This window comes from Rana temporaria, chromosome 13, assembly GCF_905171775.1.
Source record: "Rana temporaria chromosome 13, aRanTem1.1, whole genome shotgun sequence".
NCBI classification, from domain to species: Eukaryota; Metazoa; Chordata; class Amphibia; order Anura; family Ranidae; genus Rana; species Rana temporaria.
Window position 1 is genome coordinate 16,521,793 of NC_053501.1, and position 17,341 is coordinate 16,539,133.

At 44.6% G+C, this 17,341-nt stretch overlaps 1 protein-coding gene across 4 annotated transcripts in view; it reads left to right on the forward strand.

The window, feature by feature from the left end:
- The window catches only part of NRXN3 (neurexin 3), a 546,212-nt gene that overhangs the window by 311,788 nt on the left and 217,083 nt on the right, over positions 1-17,341 (forward strand). For all 4 annotated transcript variants that reach the window (XM_040333785.1, XM_040333786.1, XM_040333788.1 and 1 more), the window contains 2 exons: positions 836-862; positions 7,657-7,776. In XM_040333785.1, coding sequence (XP_040189719.1) covers positions 836-862; positions 7,657-7,776 — 147 coding nt within the window. The remainder of the gene's footprint in view (positions 1-835; positions 863-7,656; positions 7,777-17,341) is intronic.

A 17,341-nucleotide genomic window follows, 5' to 3' on the forward strand; every position in this document is an offset into this window, starting at 1 on the left:
CCTTTTATAGATGGGGTGGTGATGGGGTCTTCAGGTTTTTATTGCTGTCCCTGTTAAGGAGATTTCTTTCTGCTTGTCGCACAAAAACAACCGGCAGTGAGGAAATTCTACCTATGATCAGGTGACCCTACTGGAAGATTTCCCCTATATTTCTGTTAGGATGACGTGTCTTCGTGTCTTGATCACCAGGACAGGAAGTGGGAAAATCTCCCTAATGGGGACACAGAGATAAACTGAAGTCTGAGAGATGTTCCAGCCCCTTTGCACGCCATCCAAATCTGATAAAGGTTTGAGCTGGAGTTCCACTTTAGGTTGATTAGTAGTGTTCACAATGGAAAAGGTTCTAAATAATTCCAGCACATCAACATTGGGTATGTAGTTACTGTAAGGGACATAAATCAAAGTGTTGGCAGCCCTGGAAGCGCTTCATGCAGAATGATTAGAGGGTCCAGGTAACGGTTAGTAAGGTACTCCGGGTAATCTTTCTACACTGTGACACCCTGGAATGGGGTGGAATGTTCTTCTCTGGTTGTACGATGTTCCAGCTCAGATAGCAGATGTAGCAATGCAAACTATAAAATGTATTTGTGTGTTTCTATACTCCCCGGGGCTCCTATGATGCAGGCGACGAGGTGATGGTTCTAGGTTTCGGGTGCTGACATTCCTCCGCTTTAAGGGCAGCTCGCTTGTTGCACTGTGAGCTTTGCTTGTGCGCAGGACTCGCTGGCTGCTCTGCCATCTGCTGGTGGTTGTTGAGGGGCATGAGGTTTAGGGGTACCTCGTAAATCACTGCTGTACTAACATCTGCTTTGTTTTTGTTCCTTGGCTAACAAAGATGCTTTGACCAAAGCTAATCTACAAGGTAGTCTGCCATCTTCTAACCTGCTTCATCCTTTGTAATACAGTCACACAGCAGCCAGGGGGTGCCATTGTCACTGGCATGGGACGGTTGGCTGCTCTGGCTGTTAGTTTGGCTGCTGTGTATGTGGGGAATGGTCAGTACTGCAGGGGGTGGGGGTGCAGGAGCATTCTAAACAAGATTTTATTGTAATAAAGGGACACCAAGTACAAAATTAAATATTAGATTGTATTATATGCAGGACTAACTACTAGTCCTGCGCCGCCTCCTGTTTGGCACGCTAAAACGCTTATTCTATGCACATAAAATATATACAATAATTTCAATTGCATGGCACACAAATTGTGGCATTCATGCAAGATGTTTCAAAATTGTATTTTCCCATTTTTGATGCACGTCACATTCCATAAAAACATTCATTGCAATTAATTTAAAAACATTTTTTAGGTAAAATGTTTTTATGTAAAGAAAAAAAAAAATATTGTTAAAAGGCTCTCTTCACAAAGCTGTGATGATTGTAATTTTCATATTAATTGTAATATTTAAAAATATTTGTTTTTATAAACGCATTTAACATTTTAGCAATAGAATTCATATTTAAAATATATTTTAAGTGAAAAAAATGTTTATGTAAAAAAGAGCAAAATGGCAAAAGGCTCTATGAGCCTGTGATGTTATTTTCAACAGTACAATAAAAATATATTTAAACTGTCATATATATATATATATATATATATATATATATATATATATATATATATATATATATATATATATATATATATATATATATATATATATATATATATATATATATATATATAAAATGTGATTGATATATATATATATATATATATATATATATATATATATATATACACATACACATACACATACACATACACACACACACACATATATATATATATATATATATATATATACACACACTATTTTTACTTTCATAACATATATTTTAAAGTATGTTTAAAATCTCAGCAATGAAATATGAAAAATGTTATTTTAAGAAAAACAAAATGATTATAAAAGGCTGTATTCACTAGGCTGTGATGACCTTTGTTTTCAGCAATACAATTAAAATTTAGAATTATATATACACAGTATCTCACAAAAGTGAGCACACCCCTCACATTTTTGTAAACATTTTATTCTATCTTTTCACGTGACTACACTGAATAAATGTCACTTTGCTACAAATTTACACTGTTATACAAGCTGTACACTCACTACACAACATTGTAGCAAAGTGTAATTTCTTCAGTGTTGTCACATGAAAATCTACAATAAAATATTTACAAAAATGTGAGGAGTGTACTCTCTTCTGTGAGATACTGTTGGTATGTGTGTGTGTATGTATATATATATATATATATATATATATATATATATATATATATATATATATATATATATATATTTTACATTGCCATTATTTGTTATTATTTAAAAATATCTTTAAAATTCCAGCAATAAAAGGTAAAATATATTTTAAGTAAAACAGTTTTTTATGTTAAAAAAAAAATTATAAAAAGGCTCTATGTACTAAGCTGTGATTTATCAATATTTTCAGTGATAAAAGATAATGGCTTTTATTGGGGGCCTAAAACCTGGAGGTTTAGACTCCGCCCCCACCATTGTGAATGTAAGTTAGGTAGTCTTAGTCCTCTTGCTGCATTTTCCAAACACTTTCATAAAATCGTATTCGCTTTGGAATCTTGGATTCCTCCAGGTGTAGATAGCGCTGATTGGTTCCTGGGATTGGGGACACGAGGCAGTACTGACCATGACCCAACAATGTCCCTCTGCATGCCTTGCTGTGTACATCGTGTGCCTGGCACCTTGTCCCATCTCTAATACAGCATGATGCACAATGGCTGAATTGTGGGGAGCTGGGGAGGGATTGCGGGAGGGGGAAGGATCTGGGGGTCCGGCCAGCCAATGAATGAGGGTGTTTGTATCTCCCAGTGGGATAAAAAATGTTACTGTATAATGAATCTGTGACATAGCTGGAGGGGGGGGGGTGCATATGACTGGAGGTTACTGGAGCCAAATTTGTGATTCTTCTATGCAATATAGATTGTCTGATTCCTTATCAGATTGTACGTAATGCACCTGTGTGTGAAGCTTCAGGTTCAAGCCAGCCTGCTACTTCAGGGCGGTGATGATGAATCTGACCACCTTCCCAACGAATGGCGCCCCCTCCCTCCAAACTGGTGCACCTGCTCGCTGTGCTTCCATCTAAAGCTCCTTACTCTTGCTAACTTCCTTATATAAAGGGAATCATAATATGGCACATGTGACTTATGTGGGTCCCTCACAGGCGGAGACCCTTTAACTCCTCCCCCCAAGGATGGTGGACATGACGACACAAAGACAAACCACCTTGATTTTTTAAACATTGTACCCACCTCTGGAAAAGGTTTAATGGCTACGAAATGCTGAGTAATTGGTACCACCCCACCGAATAACGGGGCGAACGGGATCCGTGATGTACATAGATGTGTCCAATCTACTCCACCACGAGACTGAAGTAAGAAGAGGACCCAAAACAACCCCAGAGGGAGGAAGGAGGGCAACAGAACTTCCCTTGAGGTCCTCATGGGGAACAAGATCTTAAAGGGGGAGTCATTGCTGTCCTTCCTATCTGAACATACCAGTTTCCTGGCTGCCGAGTCAATCTAAATGGGTCAGTCTTGGAGATGGCTGGGAAATTGGCTTTTTCACAAGACCAACAAATTCAGCCTCTCTATTCTTCTTTTGCATCACAGCAGGAGTCCTATGTTCTGTCTAGGGATTTTTATTTTCTCCCTACCCACCTCGGAGCACCATTTCCTGGTTCAACTCCCCTACCTACATAATACGGAACCAAGTATCATTTCTGGTGCGAAGTTTGTATGGAATTTGCTAATGAAAGGCAGTAAAATAAGTCCCCTGCAGCCAGCAACAATAGCATACCTCCCAACATTTTGAGATGGGAATAAGGGACACCTACTAGCAAATGTGTGTAGGCATAGGACACGCCCCGTCACACACCCCCTTAACCACTTAAGGACCGCCCACTGCATAGATACATCGCCACTTTAAAGATGGATATCTCGGTAACGGCAGCAGCTGTTGCCACAACCGAGATATCCATCTCTTGAGTGAGCGGTTCTGTAAACGATAATGGTGGGCTCTGCGGTGGATTCGCCGAAAGATCACCGTTATCGGTATCAGGAGAGGCCCCCCTCCCGCCGCTCTACCGCGCCCTCCGCCGCTTACCGGGGCCGTTGGTAGCGGCAAAGGCGATTGGGTCCTCTTCCTTGCTGGGTATGGAGACGAGTGAGGGGAAGATGGTCCCCACCCATCTCTATACCATAGCAGGGCGGAAGCAGCGTCAAAACGTTGCTTCCGCCCATACGTCTTAAAGGCACATTTTTTTTGTTGTCATTTTTTCAAATTTACATTTTTTTTTTTTTTTATTATTGCATTTTAGTCTAAATCTGGGATCTGAGGTCTTTTTGACCCCAGATCTCATATTTAAGAGGACGTCATGCTTTTTTCTATTGCAAGAGATGTTTACGTTCCTTTTAATAGGAATAAAAGTGACCCCACTGTTGTGTCTCAGCCAATCAAGAGGAGTGGATGGTTTAGACATTCGTGGACATCGCTGGGGAGAGATGGGGTCCAGGTAAGTAATTAGGAGGTCCTGGGGAGGCTGCTACACACAGGTTTTTTTATCTTAAAACATTCTGCCTTTTAGAACTCCTTTAAATGATACATAACAATACAACTTTAATCTCTTCAAACATATTACATAGCTACCCCCCATATATAAACCTTAGATCCCCCGCCCAGCCCCCTCCCCCCACTGATTTGGCAACTTTAATTTCTATACAATTCTTATCTCCCTTCAGTCTAAGCCGATTCCTGCAAGATAGGAATTGTACCCACCGCATTTTGCCAGTCACAGATCTACTTCATCAGGAGACATGGGAGGAGTCTCTCTAGGGAACAATTAACCAACCATATGATAATATTGCCATTCAGGGGCAGATCACAAGGGACACGTACAGAGACCCTTGCCCAACTAATATATAGATAAATGTATAGTAAACACGTGCAAGTACCCACATTGTAACCACAGGCCAGTTTTCAGTGCTGATGGTTTGATTGACGATTACTTAGTCATGCAACACACAACACAAATGAGTTTTACATCTTCTTTTGGACAGAAAAAGTTTTCTTTTGGTGATATTAACAACCCACTTTTTTTTTCTTACTATATAAAGGAAACAAGAGTAAAAACATTAATATATGTAGTTGCTCTGTCCTTTAGGCTTGGTTCACACTTGTGCGATGCGGGAACCCTGCGCATCCTATGTGGGTTTCCGCATCACACCCGACTCGCACAGCAGTTCACACTGCCATATGCGAACTGCCGGGAGTGTCAATACATTGTTAATGACACCCCCATTTCAGCTTGCGTATCGCACTGCGAGCTGACTGTTTGCACATGAATCGGATCGCATTCAGTGTGAACACCCATGCAATGCAATTCTGGTGCGGACCAAAAAAAGGATCCTGTGCGAGTTTGGTCCGAATGTGATGCAATATCAGCCATACTATATATATATATATATATATATATATATATATATATATATATATATATATATATATATATATATATTAGGGTTGTCCAGATACCGATACCAGTATCGGTATCGGGACCGATACCGAGTATTTGCGCTAGTACTCGTACTCGCGCAAATACTCCCGATACCAAAATAGAATACTTTTTTTTTTTTTTTTTGTGACATCGAACACAAATTGGATGGCACCATTGGATGGCACTGATAGGTGGCACTGGCATTGATTGAATGGCACTCATAAATGGATGGCACTGATAGGTGGCACTGGCATTGATTGGGTGGCACTGATGAGATGCACTAATAAGCTGCCTCCCTGCACTGATGCACTAATCTGCACTGATAGGTGGCACTGGCTAGCTGCACTTTTGGGCACTGGCACCGATGAGCTGCACTGACAGTGATCACTCCTTCAATGATATGTAGTTTTCCAGTACCGTATGCTAAAAAACAGCCCCACACCATGATGTACCAGTTCTTCATAATTCTAAAGAAAATATCTTTGGTCTGTATTGTGGTTTGAAAACGGTCACATGACATTAAAAAAAAGTATCGGTATTCGGTATCGGCGACTACTTGAAAAAAAGTATCGGTACTTGTACTCGGTCCTAAAAAAGTGGTATCGGGACAACCCTAATTTGCACTGCAGTGCGGTGCGAGTCACATGTGATCGCGCACCAGGCACTGGTGTGAACTGCCACTTAATGTACAACAAGCCTGGGATGTGCCCTGTAAATGCATTATTTAGAATTTTGAATACGTTTTGGGGTTACCCCACGCTGACAGTACAATCTATACTGACTGTGAAGATTCTTATTTGGAAGAACGTCCTTTTTTATACGTTCTTTAAAAATGTTTGGACCTTTTACCCATTCAGTACGTATTTTATATTGAGGAAGATACGCATTCTTTGTCAAAACGTTTGTATTCTTTCTTGTGAAATACTTCAGTAAAAATATTGAAACACAAAACTTTGTAAATAAAACTGACTTGAAAAGTGGATATCCCAAATGCCACTTTCATCTGACGTCGTCGGAGGCCGGCTGTATCTTCCAGGTTTATGCAGCCGGCCCCTGATGACGTGTGTGTGCTGAGGCGCTTCATCAAGGGGACAGCTGTCATTTTCTGATAATTGCAAAGAGTCTCTTGATAAAACTTTGCTGCACAGCCCCAAAGACTGCTGGGGTGTAGGGGGAGGGTTACTTGAAAACGGTCAGATTCTGGGAGAGGAGGGGGAAGGGTTGAGATGACAATGGTTGGTGGGGAGGGTGAAGGTCTGCTTTACCTACATAGCAGGAGAAAGCTAAAAAAATAAATAATAATAATAATAATAATAAAATTTGCAAGTAAAAAGGTAAGCGGCATTTAAAAAAATGTTTTTGAAGTTATGTGAATGGAAAGATAACAAATATAAAATAGGTGTTATCCCAATTTGGCTGCAAAAGTGGACATACATTTTAAGGCTCAGTGGAGTATATATGAGGTAGCCATATTGGGAACCATAGTCAAATGGTCCCCCTAACACACATGAGGAGCATTTACAAGATTTTTTATTTGATTTATTTATTTATCTTTTAGATATTTTGTAACGTCTTTATCTGTCAATTTGGCGCCTGAAAAGTCCCGGTTATATAGGAAAACTTTTCCTCTGTATTCAATGGCAATTTACCAGTCCTGTACATCTACAACTTCAATTAATGCTGTAATTAATTACAATTCTGGGAATAGTTTACCTCAAATTTGTTTTATTCTGTATTTGTTTTATGCTGTATTTGAGTCTTCAGAAACGTAAAGGTGGGACCATGCAAATTTGGGAGGGTGTTGGGTCCTGCGCTGTGTGCATCTGCCGCCGGGTGGGCAAGGGAGGGGTGGTACTAGAGTGCTCTGTGTGCTTTGTCTATAACACGTTGTTATTTTCTAGCTGCCGCTGTCCCGGAGTTCCGCAGAGGTTTGGTACACAGACCCCGCCCCCGAGGTCTGGGTCTAGGGGAGGGTCTGTTCTGTGCATGCTTGGCTCCTCTGCCCCCTGCATGACCGGCACATGTCTGTGTTGCATGCCGTGAATTGGAGATTGGGATGGTTTGGTGGACGGAGATGGACGTTTCTTCTGGGATGTTAATCCTGCTCTTCCCTGCCTCTTCCCAGGTCCCACCACCACCTGTCAGGAGGACTCCTGTGCCAACCAAGGCGTCTGCATGCAGCAGTGGGAAGGATACACCTGCGATTGCTCCATGACGTCCCACTCAGGTCCCCAGTGCAACGACCGTAAGTACTACCACAAAAATTATACAATGTCAGTTTACCAGATAAAGCTGGTAAGGGTTAGAACCCCCTGTCTGGGTTTTTTTTGGAGGGGGGATTTCACTTTTGGGAAGTTCTCTGTTTACTTTCTGTGTTAGAGACAGGAAGAGAGAGTGAATCCCTCCAGTGGGGACACTGGACAGGAAGAGAGGGTGACTCACCCCAGAGTAGGGTGACCACATTTCCAAACTACCATTCAGGGACACCCTCCCTTCCCAAAAATGAGCTTGTGCTCTAACGAATCGCAGCACAGTGATTGGACACAAGAGGCGGGATTTATGATTTCTCCAATCACAAGCAGGGGGCGGGATTGTGCTCCTCCAGGCATTCCCGGCCAGGACAAGTACTGTCAGTGAGTAAAGCGGTGATGTGGCAGCCATTTTTGGGGGCATCAGGGGGGTGGCTGTGTCAGTTTCATTCCGGGACACTGTATTGTCCTGGAATTTATGTGCCTGGGACAGACCTGCAAAATGCGGGACTGTCCCGGGCAATCCAGGACACGTGGTCACCCTACCCCAGAGGGGTCACAGACGGGAACAGAGGGTTAATCGGGTGAATCTCCCTAGTGGGATCACAGACAGAAAAAGAGGGTAACTCACCCCAGAGGGACAAAGACAGGAACAGAGGGTAAATCGGGTAAATCTCCCTAGTGGGGACTATAACCAAAGGGTGAATTTTCCCAGACAGGGAGAGATGGAGAGTCTCCCCAGTGGGGACACAGACATGAAGAGGGGGTGACTCACCCCTGTTGGGACACAGACATGAAGAGGGGGTGACTCACCCCTGTTGGGACACAGACATGAAGAGGGGGTGACTCTCCCCAGTGGGGAAACAGACAGGAAGTAATGGGGACTCTCCCCAGTGCGGACACAGACATGAAGAGGGGGTGACTCTCCCCAGTGGGGACACAGACAGGAAGAGATGGTGACTCTCCCCAGTGCGGACACAGACATGAAGAGGGGGTGACTCTCCCCAGTGGGGACACAGACAGGAAGAGATGGTGACTCTCCCCAGTGGGGACACAGACATGAAGAGGGGGTAACTCACCCCATGGGGGACACACAGGAAGAGAGAGTGAATTTCGCCGGAGGGGACACAGTAGGGAAGAGAGGGGGAATCTCCCCAGTTTTTATCTTCCAATGTATCTTTTATTTTGTTCAGTTAGTGTTGTGATCCAGGTACACCTGCCAAACATTACAGCCAGGCCCTGGACATCCCTGCAAGCTACACTGTCGTTAAATAAACCATCCTGCCAGTTCATTAATTTCAACAACAATCTTCCTATAAGATTATATCTAAAATTTGTGTATTTTAGGAATTGTATTTACCGTCGTAATTTCGCGCAAAGCACGTCGGGAAATTTGCGACGGGAGAATGCGCAGTATGTCCGGCGCGGGAGCGCGCCTAATTTAAATGGTACCCGCCCCATTTGAATTGGGCCGCCTTGCGCCGGACCTGTTTACGATACACCGCCGCAAATTTCCAGGTAAGTGCTTTGTGGATCGGGCACTAACTCGGAAAAATTGCGGCGGTGTAACATAAACCGGTTACGTTACACTGCGCCCGCTGTACGTGAATCTGGCCCAGGGTCTCTTTAAGTATGCAGCCCATAGAAAGGTGGCAATCTGTAATATGACCCAGAATTGGGTACATTGATACACTGAGTTATCGAGTAATACGGGGAGGGGACCCTGGAAAAGGGTCAATCAGTAATATGACATTATATCAAGTACATTGATGTCTAGCGGTATCCAGTGAGGGGGAAGGGCCACCCTGAAAAGCTGCCAATCTGGTGGTAGGGGGTTGTCTTTCCTTGGCCAGGTAAGTGATTACACATGTGCAGGACTGGCTTGTGCAGGTAAGTGATCGTTACTAATATTTTGCTGAATGCTGTGCACCTACCTGCTACTCCTGTGTCTCTTTGCTGTACACATGTAAAGCTATGAGCCACATGATGTCACAGCGACATGTCATGACTGTATGTATATACTGTATGATCACATTACAGAACAACTGAAAAGTATATCACAATGGGTAAAGTCCTTCCCACAATTCCGAGGAGAATCAATTACTATGAAATACATTGATCAGCCATAACTTTATGACCACCCACCCAATATTGAGTAGGTCCTCTTTTTGCTGCCAAAACAGCCCGGACCTGTCCAGGCATGGACACCACTAGACCGCTGTGGTATCTGATATCAAGCTGTCAGTAGCAGATCCTTTAAGTCCTGTAAATTGTGAGGCGGAGTCTGTTTTCCGGCACATCCTACAAATACTCAATGAATGAAGATCTAGAGAATTTGGAGGACAAGTCAACACCTTTAGACTCATTGGGCCAGATCCACAAAGATCTGCTTATCTTTAGGCAGGCGTAGCGTATCTCAGATACACTACGCCGCCGTAACTTAGAGCGTACTTTCCGTATCCAGAAAGAATTTGCGCCTTAAGTTACGGCAGCGTAGTGTAAATGTGTCGGCGTAAGGGCGCTCAATTCAAATGACTAAGAAGTGGGAGTGTTTTATGTTAATTCAACTTGACCTTACGTAAATTAAGTTTTTTTTTTAACGGCGCATGCGCAGTCCGTGGGGGTATCCCAGTGCGCATGCTCGAAATCACGTCCCAAATAGTCAATGCTTTCGACGTGAACGTAATTTACGCAAAGCCCTATTCGCGAACGTTTTACGCAAACTACGTAAACGTCGGAAAATTCAACGCTGTCCCGACGTCTATACTTAACATTGCGTACGCCTCGTAGACCCAGGGGTAACGTTATGCCGAAAAAAGCCTTACGTAAACGACGTAAAAAAATGTGGCGGACGTACGTTTGAGGATCGGCGTATCTAGCTAATTTGCATACTCTACGCGGAAATCAACGGAAGCGCCACCTAGCGGCCAGCGTAAATAGGCACCTAAGATCCGACGGCGTACTAAGACGGACGTCAGTCGGATCGAGCCCACATTCAGTCGTATCTTGTTTTGTGGATACAAAACAAAGATATGACGGGGCATCCTAGAACTTATGCGGCGTATCAATAGATACGCCAACGTAACTTCTTTGTGGATCTGGCCCATTGTTGTGTTCCTCAAACCATTCTTGACCCATTCTTGCAGCGTGGCAGGGCGCATTATCCCGCTGAAAGAGGCCACTGCCATTAGGGAACGTGTTTCCATGAAGGGATGTACTTGGGCACCAACGATGTTTAGGTAGATTTTACATGTCAAAGTAAGATCCACATGAATGGCAGGAGCCAAGGTTTCTCCGGAAGAACGGTGCCCAAAGCATCTCACTGCTTCCCCCGCTGGCGTGCTTTCTTCCCATACTGCATCCCGGTGACATCTCTTCCCCAGGTAAGTGATGCACACGCCAAGCCAGCCATACGATGTAAAATAAAATGTGATCTATCAGACCACACCACCTTCTTTCATTGCTCTGTGGTCCCAGGTCTGATGCTCGTGTGCCCACTGTAGGCACTTTTGGCTGTGGACACGGGTCAGCATGGGCACCCTGACCGGTCTGCGGCTATGCAGCCCCATACACAACATTACTTTTTTTTTCTGTTTTTAACACATCAACTTTAGGGACATGTTTTAATATATCCCACCCACTTTCAGATGTCATTGTGAGGAGATAATCAATATTATTATGTTTACATGTCAGTGGTCATAATGTTACGGCTGATGGATGTATACTAGGGTGACCACATGTCCCGGTACCGGATTGCCCGGGACTTTCCCGCATTGCCCGGGTCTGTCCCGGGCACATTCATTCCAGGACAATACTGTGTCCCGGAATGAAACCGACACAGACACCCCCCAGGGCCAATCTAATGCCCCCAAAAAAGGCCACCACATCACCGCTTTACTCACTGACAGTACTTATCCTAGCCGGGAATGCCTGGAGGAGCACAATCCCGCCCCCTGCGTGTGATTGGAGAAATCATAAATCCCGCCCCTTGTGCCCAATCACTGTGCTGTGATTCGTTACAGCATAAGCTGATTTTTGGGAAGGAAGGGTGTCCCTGAATGGTAGTTTGGAAATGTGGTCACCCTACATGTATACTGTGCCCCAGCCGCACTGATCCAGATCGATCCTCCACTTATCCAGTTACAGAATATATACACAATGCATCGGTCGGTACTTCCACTCAAGGTTTGAGATTGTTGTATCAATGATTGTTTGTTGTTAATTTTTCTATTCATTGTGACATCACTCAAGCAAAAGCCATTACATTACCACTGACGCGTTTCAAAAGCACTGTCTTTCTTTGTCAGGGAAGGCTGGAGGCACTCAGATAGGTCCTTCCAGTTCCTGATTGTTAAAGTGTTACTAAACGCACAACAGTAAAATCAGTCTGTGTATGCAGTAAAGCATGCTTGTTATACTCACTGTGGAACCCAAGGGGTTAATCTGCATTGTTTAAAAAGGCTTTTTGATCCTGTCTTCTATGATCCTCCCCTTTTACTGCCCCACCCCCTGTATATTTCTTTATAATACATAGCCAGGGGACAAGCTGCACATGCTCAGTTTGGGGTGTATGTGCATGTGATCAGCACAGGGCCAATCAGCACTGTCCAGACAGAGGGTCAGGGGTCCTGCAGCCTGATAAGACAGCCAGAAGAGAATGAAAACTCCTCCTACAAGCTTTTACCGGACACTGATAGAAATCACAAGACTGCTGATAAGAAAAAGTATTTACTAAAATAATTGCATTTCTTTGTACTGTGGGAGGCCAGATATAGTAACTGTTCTGACTCAACTATAGGCCATGAACTTCATCTCCAGCTTCATATAGGGCTACATCAATTGAGATAGCTTAAAGGGGTTGTAAAGGATTTTTTTTTTCCTAAATAGCTTCCTTTACCTTAGTGCAGTCCTCCTTCACTTACCTCATCCTTCCATTTTGATTTTAATTGTCCTTATTTCTTCTGAGAAATCCTCACTTCCTGTTCTTCTGTCTGTAACTCCACACAGTAATGCGAGGCTTTCTCCCTGGTGTGGAGAAAGCCTCTTGAGGGGGCGAGCAGGAGTGTCAGGACACTCTCTACTTTGCAGATCGAGAAAGGAGCTGTGTGTTAGTGGGCGTCCTGGAAAAAGTTCTGCGGATGCCCATGTGGGGGTACAAAAGGGCCGGACCTGCAACCTGTACTGCTAAAGTAGTACCTTTTTTCCATCACTGATGCTGGGAATGCCAGAAATTTGTAGGTCGTGTGCAGTAGTGTTGTCACCCTTCTTTAACCACTTGCTGACCATATAACTTGGCTATACGGCAGCAAAGTGGCACGACTGCACCAGATCACATATCTGATACATGTTCCGACACTTCGGGGCATGGGACGCGCATGCATGCTGCTGGTAGTCCGCTCCCGCTGTGAATATATCCTTCGGTACAGAGAGAGAACAGTGGTCTACCTATGTAAACGAGGAAGATCGCTGTTCTGTCAGTAGGGTAGGCATGCATCCTGTGCTCCTGCAAGCAGGCACATGGATCCATGCATTTTCCTAGTACAAGCACCTCCCCCCACAGTAAGAAAACACCAGCTAGGCACATAGTTAACCCTTTGATCAACCCTGATGTTAACCCCTTCCCATCCAGTGTTATTAGATCACTGTATTAGTGTCACTGGTTCCTAAAAAGTGTCAGTTAGTGTCCGATTTGTCCACTGCAATAATGCATTCCCAATATAAGTTGCTAATCACCGCCATTACTAGTAAACAATAAATAATAAAAAAAAATCCCATAGTTTGTAGACGCTATAACTTTTGCGCAAATCAATCAATATACGCTAATTGGGATTTATTTATATTTACCAAAAATATGTAGCAGAATAAATTTTGGCCTAAATTTATGAAGAAATTAGATCTAAAAAATTATTTAATTATTGGGCATCTTTTATAGCAGAAAGTAAAACATATTGGGGTAGATTCACGTACCTTTAGGCGGGCGTAGCGTATCTCCTATACGCTACGCCGCCGTAACTTTGAGAGGCGAGTATGGTATTTTCAAAGATTTTGCCGCCGAAGTTACGGCGGCGTAGCGTATAAAGGGCCGGCGTAAGCCGGCCTAATTCAAATCTTGAAGCTGTGGGCGTGTTTTATGTATATTAACTGTGACCCCACGTAAATGACGTTTCGATCGAACGGCGCATTCGCGCCGTCTGTGGACGTATCCCAGTGCGCATGCTCCAAATGACGTCGGCAAATCGTCATGCTTTCGACGTGAACGTAAATTACGGCCAGCCCCATTCACAGACGAGTTGCGCAAACGACGTAAAATTTTAAAAATTCAACGCAGTTCCGACGTTCATACTTAACATTGGCTGCGCCATGTTTTTGGTGGTTTTTCTTTACGCCTGAAAACCCCCTTACGTAAACGGCGTATCTGTACTGCGACGGCCAGGCGTACGTTCGTGAATAGGCGTATCTAGCTGATTTACATATTCTAGGCGTAAATCAGCGTACACGCCCCTAGCGGCCAGCGTAAATATGCAGTTAAGATACGACGGCGTATGAGACTTATGCCGGTCGTATCTTAGCAATATTTAAGCGTATCTCAGTTTTAGCATACGCTTAAAGTTGCGACGGCATGGATTCGGACTTACAACGGCGTATCTACAAATACGCCCGTCGTAAGTCTTTCTGAATCTACTATCTATTTGTTTACTTTGTTTCAAAATGCTCTGTCTTTTTTTGGGGAAAAAAAAGGAATTAAGGGGGTTGTAAACCTTCGTGTTTTTTCACCTTAATGCAGATGAAAAAACTTCTGACTAATCCTCAAGCCCCCCCGCACATCGGGTCTCGGCAGCGCGCCCGCTATTGCCCTTAAACGTGCCGACCTGCCACAGTATAATGATGGTGGCTGGTCGGTAAGTGGTTAATATACTATAGTTTGTAGGCACACAAACCAATTAATATACACTTTTTTTGGGGGGGGGGGAGGTTTTACTCGCCTGACCCCGTTCCCACGTGCTCTTCCTCTCTGCCAGGGGTTCTCGGCTCCTGATTGGATAGATCGATAGAAGCGCAGCCATTGGCTCCCACTGCTGTCAATCAAATACAATCACCCGGGGGTGGGGCAGGGCCGAGTCTGGCATTCTGTGTCAATGGAAGCAAATGATGGACTCGTGAGCGTGCCTACAAGGTAACCCTCTGGGTGAGCGCTTTTCCCAGAGGGCTTACCGATGGGAGGAGGAGCCACGAGCGCCCCACGGGGGAACCCAGAAGATGACCATCGGGGCCACACTGTGCAAAACTAACTGCACAGTGGAGGTAAGTATAATATGTTTGCTAATTAAAAAAAATCACTTTAAATTGAATTTGGGTACATCGTCGCACGACCGCGCAATTGTCAGTTAAAGTAATGCAGCGCCGTATTGCAAAAAATGGCCTGGTCAGGAAGGGGGTAAAACCTTCCGGAGGTCAAGTACATATGGGGCGGTGGGATGATAAATCTGGGCGTTACTTTTACAAATGTTCGTGCCACATTTAAAATTCGCTGTTTTTGGTCTGTCCCTTTTCCACAATAAATGACACTGAGTGCAAGACTAGTCACTGGGGTAGATTCAGAAAGCAATTGCGTCTGCGTATCCATAGATACGCAGCGTAATTGCTTAGTTGTGCCGGCGTATCGACTTCTCCTGATTCAGAAAGCTTGATACGCCGACTGCAGCCTAAGATATGACTGGCATAAGGCTCTTATGCCGTCGTATCGTAGGCTGCATTCTTACGCTGGCTGCTAGGTGGCGTTCCCGTAGTGGTCAGCGTAGAGTATGCAAATTGCATACTCACGCCGATTCACAACCGTACGCGCGCCCAGCGTTCGCATTTTACGTCGTTTGCGTTCGTCGGTTTCTGCGTAAGGCTGCTCATGCTATTAGCAGGGGCAGCCAATGCTAAGTATACCCGTCGTTCCCGCGTCGCGATTTTAGAAAATTACGTCGTTTGCGTAAGTGATTCGTGAATGGCGCTGGACGCCATTTACGTTCACGTTGAAGCAAATGGCGTCCTTGCGACGTCATTTACCGCAATGCACGTCGGGAAAGTTTCCCGACGGAGCATGCGCACTACGTTCGGCGCGGGAACGCGCCTAATTTAAATGATCCACGCCCCCTACGGGATCATTTAAATTACGCGTGCTTACACCGGCCAGTTTTACGGAGCGCACACGCAAATTACGGAGCTACTGCTTCGTGAATGAAGCGTAGCGCACGTAATTTACTGAGGCGTAGCGTAAAAACGGTATGCTGCGCCTCCGTAGTAGTGCGCGCCCCTACCTGAATCTACCCCACTGTCACAATGTAACATTCCTGTCCCTAGAAGGATTCCTGCTGTAAGAATTGCCGCACTGTCTCCTCGGGGGTTAAATCATTCGAGGATGCAGCCAAGAAGGTCAACAGAAATCAAGAGGTCGTTTGCGGTCTGAATTGTTCGCTAGTTGGAGGGAGTTTAATTATTTATAATATTTAATTAAACCACTGCAGAAAACAAGTTCCCTGCAGCCTCGTCCTCTCCCAGTGCCAGCCGGCACCGCGCTCCCATGGACGGGCCCGCCGCCGTGCAACCGGTCACATGACTCCGGCCATCTGGAGGGTGTCCGTCTCCAGTCTGTGGCTGTCAGATGAATTGTATAGAGCGCCTGCAGTGTGTGATCATCCTATTCTGATACAACCTGGAGCTGGTGATGGCAGGTGTCCCCAGACCTGAATCTTCCATCAGATAAATATTTTCTGTAGTGTAATCTGCTTGTAATTTGCCCTCCCTTGTTCTTCCCTCTCAACAACATTTGAATGAAACTATTAAAAAAAAAAAAACTTTCTGTTTTTATTACACATCTTATTTTAGAGCCAGTGATGTCATCACTGGGTCTCTGGGCCAGATTCTGGTAGATCGATGCATCTTTGCGGCGGCATAACGCATCTCATTTACGTTCCGCCGCCGCAAGTTTTACGGGCAAGTGCTTAATTCACAAAGCACTTGCCTGTAAAGTTGCGGCGGCGTAACGTAAATCCTCCGGCGCAAGCCCGCCTAATTCAAATGATCCGGGTAGGGGGCGTGGATCATTTAAATTTAGGCGCGTTCCCGCGCCGAACGTACTGCGCATGCGCCGTCCCTAAAATTTCCCGACGTGCATTGCGCTAAATGACGTCGCAAGGACGTCATTGTTTTCGACGTTAACGTAAATGGCGTCCAGCGCCATTCACGGACGACTTACGCAAACAACGTAAATCTGACTGCCAATCGATTGATTATATCGGGGGGGCTTCACCAAGACCTAAAAATTATTTCAAGGGGCAAACGGTAGAGAAAGGCTGCTGTAGAAAATGCTATCATAACAGTATTGCAGGATCTGTGATCAGGTAGTTATGTAATGTCACCACATGGTGGCAGTGTGTTTCTGGTACATGCAGGCTTCATCCTTTTGCACGTCGTCCTGTCTGAGAGTGACACCCGTTCCTATCGCTGAGCGCAGAGATCATTGCTGACAATCTTTACAGTAGCAGGTGGGAGGAATAGAGAGCTGCAGAGCAT